This window comes from Halyomorpha halys, unplaced genomic scaffold, assembly GCF_000696795.3.
Source record: "Halyomorpha halys isolate HHAL.00 unplaced genomic scaffold, Hhal_1.1 Scaffold1207.1, whole genome shotgun sequence".
Classification (NCBI taxonomy): domain Eukaryota; kingdom Metazoa; phylum Arthropoda; class Insecta; order Hemiptera; family Pentatomidae; genus Halyomorpha; species Halyomorpha halys.
Window position 1 is genome coordinate 86,028 of NW_027105149.1, and position 10,747 is coordinate 96,774.

The 10,747-nt window shown below is 30.8% G+C and overlaps 2 protein-coding genes across 2 annotated transcripts in view; one reads left to right on the forward strand and one right to left on the reverse strand.

The window, feature by feature from the left end:
* LOC106688804 (small ribosomal subunit protein eS7) overlaps positions 1 to 10,747 on the forward strand; it is a 59,577-nt gene that overhangs the window by 12,961 nt on the left and 35,869 nt on the right. The window lies entirely within an intron of this gene.
* The window catches only part of LOC106688802 (juvenile hormone esterase), a 27,934-nt gene that overhangs the window by 10,249 nt on the left and 6,938 nt on the right, over positions 1 to 10,747 (reverse strand). Inside the window, exons 2-5 of the mRNA XM_014433443.3 lie at positions 8,595 to 8,735; positions 5,449 to 5,590; positions 4,491 to 4,676; positions 4,218 to 4,414 (exon numbers count right to left, since the gene is read on the reverse strand). Coding sequence (XP_014288929.1) covers positions 4,218 to 4,414; positions 4,491 to 4,676; positions 5,449 to 5,590; positions 8,595 to 8,735 — 666 coding nt within the window. The remainder of the gene's footprint in view (positions 1 to 4,217; positions 4,415 to 4,490; positions 4,677 to 5,448; positions 5,591 to 8,594; positions 8,736 to 10,747) is intronic.

Consider the following 10,747-nt stretch of genomic DNA (forward strand, 5'->3'; position numbering starts at 1 on the left):
CAAAAAAAAAAAAAACATGTTAAATGGAATACCATGAATTTTCCTTCCAGTTTATAAATATATTTTCTTAATGGTAAAATAAAAAAAGTAAAGGTAAATAAAAACTATTTTTAAAATTAAAATTGTTAAAAATAAAACCAAGTTTCATCTTAAGTTTTTCTGGATATAATGTTTGTTGTATACTACTTTGATAAAGTTTCAGCCCTTAGAGTTTCATTCTATATTTCTAATGTTCAATTTTCCTAAAATCAAACCTATTGAGTATAAAATATCTCAGAAGAGCTTTAAAAATAAAAAAATTTCACGAAATAAGTATTTAAATTAAAAATTTCATCTAGAGACTTTGCATTATATTTTGTTTAAAATACTACTTAAAACAATCTGAAATTTTATCTTATTTGTTTTTATTGTAATATTTGGTTCAAATAAAAAACCTAAAAAAAAAAAATATTATGTAGCACTAAATGCATAATATTTTCTGTCTTGTTTATGAAGATATCTACTTAATTGTAATTTGAAAAACAAAATAGGTAAATGTCAAGGTTTTCAAATAAAAATCTCCTCTTATACAATTGAAAATGTTGAAGATAAAACTAAGAATCACCTTTATTTTTTGGGAAGAGTGAGGAAGCAGCACACTCCATAAATCCAACATACAGAAAAAATAAAATAAATAGTTTAAATTTTTCTTTTTTTAGTAAGAGAGTTAAGAAAAATTGATAGAGCTCGCATGTTTAATCTGAAATATCTCCGAAGGGTATACGCTTTAGAATCACAATCAAAGGAAATATTCTTTGATTGTGTTATTATCGGGAGTTAAAATCTTATTCCTCAGGTTTCATTAGGGTTTTATAATCTAAATACTATCCTAATTAATTAATGGTTTAGAAGCATTACTATGTTCAATTTTAATTACCGATGTAAATTCCAACAAATCCCATCAAATCACCTTTACCCTTCGTCGGAAACCTACTGACTGCCCTACAGTTTCATTTCATGATGTTACTCTTACCCCTGTTGAACAGATCCACTACCTTGGACTACATTTGGACAAACGATTAACCTGGAATCCTCACACAAGACTGAAAAGACAGGAAACTGCACGTCGATTTCGACTATTACAGCACTTACTAGACAAGCGGTCTAAACTTCCAACACATTACAAAAGACTGATCGACATGACTGTAATAAGCCAATCTGGACATATGGAGTTAAGCTTTGGGGCTCCACTAAACCTTCGAATACCTCTCGTATGCAATCCTTACAATCCAAAATCCTTGGTAAAATCCTCAATGCTCCTTACTTTGTCACAAATAAAATCATACACAAAGACCTTAATGTTCCCTATGTAACCGATCTAGCCCGAATCAGATATCACTCCTTTCATTATAAACTCTCTAACCACTCAAACCCCTAGTTTCTAATCTTGCATCCTCTTCCATTCCTGAAAGAAGATGACCACGAGACCAGCTAATGTAAAATGTCATTAGAGTGCTACCAATGGGTAGTTTCTCTACACGTCTGTAACACTCCAATTTAACTTAGATCAGATTTACTAAATGTATTATAATGTACAGTTGTAAATAGCAATAAATAAATAAATGAATAAAAAAAATTACCAATGTTCATTTTTAAATATCGTCACTATTTTTTTAAATTATAAGATTAAAACATAAGAAAGTCTTAGTGATAAAAGTTTAACTACTTATAACAAATCTATAAAATATTTAGTATTTTATTTCTCTCTTCTGATATTTTGCAGCTTGAACATCTGATGACTACTAAGGTATCTTCCATTTTAATTTTTTTTTTCTCTTCTATGACATTTAAGATTCAATGTGGGTGATTTTAGAAAATTTTGAATGTTTGAAGACCCATAAGAAGAAAATATCGTAATGCAACATTTAACTGTAATGAGACTTAGTTTTATCTTCAACTTTTTTAATTGTAGATGTGGTTTCTTCTTTAAAATGTTAATATTTACTGATTTTTCCAAATATTCAATTAAGTAGATATTAACATAAACCTGGCAGGAAATATGGGGCATTTCATGCTACATGATATAGTTGTATTTTACACCAAATATTACGATACTGACAAATGAAATACAATTTTAGAAAATTTGTTATAGTATAACAAAATATAGTTTTAGTAAAATACTGTAGTAATGAACGAATAAAGTTTCCATGCTACATAATATAGTTATTTAAACCAAATATTACAATACTAACAAATAAATTAAAATTTTGGAAAATTTGAAATAGTATAACAAAATAAGATTTGAAAATATCTTAGTAATGAGCGAATAATATTTCCATGGTGAAATTTCAACTATTAATTATAATTAAATGAATGAGTGTTACATAAAAATTTCAGATTTCAAATTGTTTTCCTTTTTATATATTATTGAAAACAAAAAAAGAAAACTTACTCTCAGCCCTAATTTTTTTTTATGGAAGAAGTATACAACAAACACTTAAAAAAAAACTGAAGTTTAGACTTGTTGTGAGTTGTATCTTTAATATTTTCTATGCTAAAAGAAAAGCTTACCATTTTTTAAACGATAACTTTTTCTCATTGTTTGAACTAAATATTTTTTAAAACCTAAGAAGCTTGGAGTTAAAGGTAAACCTTTACAAAGTGCCAAATAGGTCAAGTGCAAAATTAATGAATAGCAGTTTTGCACTATGTGAATCCAGTGAAAACAAAGGTAAATAAAATAATTGTGTCAACCTTTTTTAACTCAATTGGTCGATTTGATATGGATTGACCGAATTATAATTTTTATTCAATAAAAAATGAGATTAACTAGGAATAAAATTTTAATAAAGAATGTTTAAGAATTATATTTATTAAATTTATTTTATTTAAACAATACTACAACCTGGGAAACCCAACCTCAACCCGAAGACTGAAGCCCAGACTGATGCAGGACATTCTGTTATAAAATTTAATAAATATAAAATTAATTCATAGTCACAATACCTCTATTTTACTTTTTATTATTACTCATTTTATTCATTATTATTTTTTATTTATTTTTTCTATTTTCTTCTCTCGTCCCTTTTTCAAATCAACATGTTTCTTTTTACTATTATAGGGCAATTGTTTGTTTTATTAAAGTGTACCAACATCATTCTTTTTTGTTATCAATTTTACTTTCCTCTTTTATTAAGAAGCATTATTCTTATCTATTTTTTTTTCTTCTTTTAATAATAACATTGTATATAGTTAGGGGTGTCTTTTGTACGAAACTATACCCCCCTCCCATAATCAACTGTTAAAAAAATTATCTATTTAATTAAGTAATTTTAATTTAATTAAAATTAAAAAATATATATATAGACAATTAAACAATCTTGAAGAAGTGATAAGATTACATGTAAAGTAAGACAGTTCGGGGTCCAGAATGACGTGTTTCGATGCAGCTTTTAATTAATTAGAAATTAGCCTATATGTATTGTTTGAACTATAGTCATTATCTATTAAACTGTTAAAAGTAGAAGGGATTTATATAAGAGAGTAAGTTACTGAAATTATCTGAGTTCTAAACCAATTACATCATACTATTTTAAATTATACTGCGAAGAAGTGTTGAATGCTGTCATTTGTGAATACCGCTTCAAAATCTGAGCCATTAAGGTTATAAACGAAAATCCAGGATTAGAGCGCTTAGTGATTACTGCGGCAATTGATAGAATTTTAACTAACTTACAATTAAATACGTAATTTACTAACGTTCCTTATATTTAAACCAGTAGTTCTCAACCCGTAGAAGTCTCAGGAAATTGAACAATATGTGGAACTAGGAGCATAAATATTAGGAAAATAAATGTTAGATGATATATACATATGGTTACTTCTCCATTCGCGTTACAGTTGCGTTCTTGTATAGGAATTAGACGGTAGCGTGAAGTATTTTAATAAGGTAACATAATCAGTGGTGTATCTAGATTATGCATGAAAATACTAGAACGACTCTGCACGCACTTTTCAGATTAAACTTTGATCAATGATTTGCCCATAACATTCATTCAGAATACTAAAAAAAACGTCTATTTCTCTATCTGTTATTATTCTTATCCTTTTGGACTATTTCGTCAATAATTTTAGATTGAATCCAATCGTTAAATCCAATAAGGTAGAGTTTTACTCATGGGAAAAAAAATATCATCAGATTCTGCAGATGCTCTTCGCCATTTATGCATTCTATTTACCATAAACTTGGATAAGACAGCGGCCATTTCGAGAGCATCCTTCTCTCTGAGACAGTTGACCATCTCTGCGCTGGTGGAGCCCTTGCAGCCGAACAGCCTGGCAACCTCTTCTGCCCTCTGCCTCGCAAGTCCTGGTGGAGAAACCGCCTGTGTCGTGTAGCTTGACCCACTCTCAGCGATACCTCCGCTGAACAAGCCTATAATATCAAGGGGGAAAATTAAGTGAAAGGTCCACAACGCCTGCTCTCAGGATCTTATAAGGTCCTTCCTTACCTTTGCTCATCGGGGACACCATCAGGTGGTAGACTGCATCTGCTCCGGCGCACTCTCCGAGCAGAGTGACTCGATCTGGATCTCCACCGAATTTGGCGATATTCTGCTTCACCCACTTCAGAGCCATCACCATGTCCTTAAGGCCCATGTTGCCTGGAACCACGTCGTCCTCGAAGCTGAGGAAACCTGAAGATAAAGAGTAGTGAAGTATAAGTAAGCAAGGTAGTAGGTATAAAAATAAATCATTCCCTGATTTACAAAAAATTGAGCCAGAATCAATATGTATCAAAGATTTGTTTTTGTTTTCTTTGTAATTTTGCCCTTGCTTCTACCAATGTTAATAAACGTGAGTTATAAAATTCATATTTAAAGTATTTGTTACAAAGGAGTGGAAATTGCAGATGGAGAACAGTTTTAAAATTGGGAAAGGTTTCGTAACTTAGGGGTTCAAACGCATTAAATATTTAGTTTGTTGGCCAGGACCTTAATAAAATTGGTCTTTCACAATGGTTTCATTAATGTAGGGTCGTTTGTTAAAAAAAGTTTCATTTCTATATTCAGTTTTTTAATTGTTACAAAAAAATTCGTTTTTATATATAAATTTTAATCATTACATTTCTACTCTATATATCGAATAATAACCAAAATCATAATTTTTTGCCTGTAAAGTTTATTTTTTTAGAAGTTAGTATGATAACTCTGTTGTGCAGCAATTTTTTTCAATTGCTCTAAAACTATATATCTTCCAGAATATATAGTTTTGTTCTTTTTCAAAGTTAGTAAAATGTAGGACCAAAATGGGCTTTAAGGACTATTTCTTTTTTGATAGAGACAGTCCCCAGATAATCGTGGGATAACTACAACTTGAAAAAAGTTATAAGGATAAAGAATAACTATTTATATGTAAAAATCTGAGAAAACTACATATACTTGGAAAGTTATGTTGTAAATTACATACCGAGGACTCCTATTCTGTAGTTAAAGTCGACGACGACAATGTCTTCATCCATCAGAAATTGGGGTCCTTTCATCCTTGGTCCTTCGCCCAAAATCCAGCCACCACCGTGGAGGTGGACAGCCACAGGGTATTTGCCATCTTTCTGTAACCATGCACAACTAATATTTACATGAGGTACTTTTCTTGATTTTTGATTAGCAATATCATGAATTATGTCTTCAAAGTATATTTCTTCTAGTATATCAATTTCTATTTAAATTCCAAAACCTCACTCAAGCAATTTTATTTCTCAGTTTATTCATGATTCGTTTTAATTAGTCAAATAAAGGAGAATACCGCGGATGATACACTGTTCTCGTATATCGTAGTTTATACCTAGTTCATACTACTTGACATCGTTGGTCCCGGCATGTTGAGGCGGAACCCCGACAAGGTAAGGCGCGCATACCGTGCACTAGGATGCACCACAGTTATGCTTTATAAACATTAATTAAATAGACACTCCCACCCCACTAAAACCATGTTAGAATAAGATAATTTGTTAATTAAGGCCAGAAAACTACCTACACGGTTTTTCTGGCATATGGGGTGAGGCAGCAGTGGGGCGCACATATTGGGTGCGCCAGAAATGGCAAGGAAAGGAGGAAAAAAAAGGTACATAGTTTATTGTACAATTAAAGTAATACAAAGGTAATCTACAATTATGACAATATGAACTTCATTTGCGTTAAAATGGGGTTCACAGATAATTTATAGATTATAATACAGTATAATCAATATTTACTTGGGTAAGTATTGATTGTGATAATGCCTTCAAGTATTGATCTGAAAGATTCATTAACTTAGGCATTCTGAGAATCGGGCTCTGTCTGTTTTGGAAATGGCCTGTGTGCCACGTATGAAGTCATGTCATCATGAACCTCACCACGTTTGTGACTCTAAAAACAAAAATGATGAAGGAAAAAAGACCGTTCATCCTCTAAGAAATCGATTTCAAAATATTTTGTGTGCAGATAACCTGCAGCGTGCCTAGTTCATTGCAATCTTATATTACAAAAGCCGGGAAGAAAAAAAGGCAGTTATCTCATACCGATTTTTGATTACTTTAATGAAAACTAGGTATAATTACTAGTCAAAATTGATGAGTTTTCCAAGTATAGATAGGGGGAATAAAAAATAGCGGCTGTTTCAAAACCTTAAAAAAACACTAATTTTTCATTCGGAGCTCTATATCTTAAAAACTACCAACAACACTAAAAAACCTAAGGCACATTATTTAAAGAAGAGTAAATTTGCTGAAATATTAGCCCTAAATGAGCATTTAGGTCCAACAGTTCTCGATATATAGGTTTTTAAAAAGCAAAATTTCTTAAAAATCTACTGCAAGATTAGTAGTTAATTTATTTTGAGAAACCTATATATCAGGAACTATGCGACATACAGATGTCTATTAGCGCTGATATTAAAGCTAGTACAATGGACTGTAAAGAAGTTTATTACCTTTAGCTTCGTAGAAATAGTAGTTTTCATGATATTTGCTCAAATAAATTGATTTATAGTTGTTCGGACAATAAATTTGATTTATGAAAAACTTCATTTCAGAAACCATTTGACGTACAAAGGTCTGCCAGCGCTCAAATTAAAGATAGTTAAATTTACTATAAAATAGTTAATAATGTTTATCTTTGTAGGACTAGTAGTTTTTATGATATTTGACAAAATAAACTCACAAAATGTTAATTTCTAGTTGTTCGTATAAAATGTTGGATTTTTGAAAAAATATATCTCTAGATCCATAAGACGCACATATGTCTGCCAACACTCAAAATAAAGGATGTTTAACTTACTATAAAGTAATTTATGACACTTATCTGCGTAGGAGTAGTAGTTTTTATGATATTCACATATGAATATAAATTTAACAATTACAAATTTGTCCGAACAACTATAAATCAATTTATATTAGCAAATTTCATGAAAACTATTACTCTTACGAAGATAAACATAATAAACTATTTTACAGCTCATTAAACTAGATTTAATTTGAGTGCTAATAGACATCTGTACGTCACATAGTTCCTGAGATATAGAATTTTCAAAATAAATTCACTAACTTCTGATCTTTCAGTACGTTCTGTACAACATTTTTATGAAGTGTTGCTTTTTTTATAAAGATATATCTCTAAAAATATTTAACGTAAATAACTCTATTAGGGCTCACATTTTAGCAAATTTTCTCATCTTTAAATGACATTCTCTTAGGTTTTCTTGTGTTGTTCCTACTTTTTAAGATATACAGTTCCGAATGAAAAATTAAATTTTTTTATCGCTTTTAAAGAGCCGCCATTTTTTATTCCCCCTACCTATACTTGGCAGACTCATCAATTTTAAGTAGTAATTATATATAGTTTTCATCAAAGTAATCAAAAATTGGGGTTAGATAACTGCCTTTTTTTCCTCTTGGGCTCTTGTACTATTAGTAAAATACCCGTCGTAAAAGTCAGGCGAATAGAGGAAGCGCAGAAAATGAAGGTCACTTTGGAAACAAGGAGTGGGTTTCAGAATGGAGCATAGGGACAAGTTGAAGCCTTCATAGTGCTGTTTTGTTTTTCTATATTTAAATAAATGTTTGGGAAACTTTGATTACTTAAACATTCCTTATAAATTTTCATATTGCGAAGTGATTAACTCCAAGAGGGGTAGTACTAAACACGGTGACCTTTTGATTGAAGTTTAATCAAATCTTTTAATCGGTCTTGATGAACTTGCCTAATCTGTGTCTTTTAAAATTGAAACTAACATTTTTCACTAAACTTTAGAGGATTGTTGGCTGTAATAACTAAAAATTCTCAGTTTAAAATAATAAATTTTAGAAATAATACATAAAATTAGCAATAGTAAGGAAATGTAACAATATTATTAGAGGAGTAAATTTTTATCAATAGATTAAAATACTGCCGGCATATGGAATAGTTTTTTATTTTTTATTTTCAAAACCTCTTTATTGATATAATATATATATAATACGGATTATATGTACAAAATGTATGGAATAGTTTCAACTCCAGATTCCATTTATATACACAGCTTATGTATAGTATATATCTCTATGTAGTATGGATTACCTCACTATTTATATAGATTACCTCTGGAGTAAATACACTGAGATAGAGACAATCCTCCACTCCCACAGGTCCGCCACCGAAGTAGATGTTGACTTGGGGACACATAGGGCCGTGCTCTTTGGCCTGCCGGACATCAGTCCATGCTTCTGCCGCCTCTGGAGCCTGTAACAATGGTATAGAGATTTTTAACGGATTGTTTGTGGCTGAGATAGTTAAGGTTAGCCCCCTCGTTAGGAGAGTGGCGCCGGTTCGAATCGCTCTAGGGGTTGACTTGTACTTCGCAGGGGCCCACGAAATGAAAAGTCAACCCCCTACTATAGATAGAATATGTTGGTTACCTGTAGATAATCTATCCCTCCCCTTATGTCAGAAATGTTCAAGAGTAAGTCATAAAATATTTTATTACCACCTTGTAATTTTTGACATACGGAGGAGAGGGATTTTTACATGTAAATAATCTCTTAAGGGTAGGAGAATCAAGTCTTCATTCCATGGTACATCCACGAAATAACAGTCTATCATCTTGATACAGGATTTGAACCGATTTCGCTACAGATTAGAAGTCGTTAAGAAGACACCTCAAGTAGCACGGTTACAAACGATCTAATCGGTGTATGTTAACTACTTGAAGCGTTCATTACTGTTACCTATCAGCTAACTATGCAAATTAATCCAGTAGTGTATACATATTGAATTATCGGTACCCAATTAAAACAAGATTAATTTTAATTAAATCATAATCATGTATCATAACTATATAGCAATGACTGGACAGCATTAAACAGAAGGAAACCAATGATTATTTCACTTCTTTTGAATAAACTCAGGTATTTAGATTTAGGAAAACTAAACATCTCTCTTTACATTGGTGTAATCTTCATAATCATGGATCTTAATGAAAGAGTATCAAGAACATGAGATTAATCCAGAAGATACCATACCTACTACGTATGTGTGACTACTTTGAGGTTGTTTCACAGTGCTTGGTAATAATTTCATAAAAAAGAATCTGTTGAGTCGGATCACAAAGAGAAAGTACAATAGTATAATTTCAAATTTGACTCTAGCTGAGCAATTACAGAAGACTGCCAATGTAACTCTTACATTAAGATAAAATGTCCCTACTATTTCCTGCTGGAATGTTTTTCGGAACCATCTCATTTCTACTGAAAGCCTCCATTAAAAGAGGAAACTTGGCGTGAGAGGTGAATAATTGCCGTTGTGCTGTTTCGTTGGTGAACCTCAACATTTTTGCACGCAACTTGAGTTGAATGAACTTTGAAACATGCTGTTTGTGATAAATTGGCAAATGGCTGAAAAAAATTATCTGTTTTCAAAGCTCTTTCCAGAATATAACTCATATTTCGTTGTTTATATAAATCTTAATAATTATTATAATAAATTATTCTAAGATTTATATTTATTCAAAAAGAAAGTAATGAAACTACGAAAAATGGAGCAGTGAACCTTAAACCAAGTTAATCTATCTTATAATACCTAAATCAGAACTATTATGAGAAAAAAGAATTCTCATTATATGACACTAATTGCTCATAATCCATATAAATAGTTTCATTTATTGAATCTTAAAGTACTTTAGTGTAGTTATTTATAAATTAAAAAAAAACATTAGCAAGAATTCCAATTATTGAAAATTACATCAAGTAATTTTCACTATCCTATTTTTATGTCAGACATATTTAGGTATCGCCAGATAAGAAAATTGTTTTGATCGTTGAAAAATACAATTTTTTTATCTTAATCCCAATAAAAAAGAATTTTATTACCTTAGATAAAATTATCACATCAGAATTGAATGTATTTTCAATTATCAATGTGATAAGAACTAGTTATTATTATTTTATCAGTTTGGAACGCCACTCACAAAAATACTAAACAAATTATTGATCCATAGTGAGTTGATCAAATATATATATAAACAATCACATTTATGAAAAAAATGTATGTAAAGAAAAATCTTTTATCACTGGAGTCTATGGAAAGTCATGGACTCAGTATTGGATAAAGAAGTACAGTTTCAAGATCAACGTTTGTGCTAGGAGGAGGTTTGTTCAGGAACAAGAAAACCCCATGTCCCCCCCCCCAAATTATGAGGATCCACTTTATAGAGACTGTTGTTCTATTTTATAGATAGTCTCTATATCAGTGGTCTC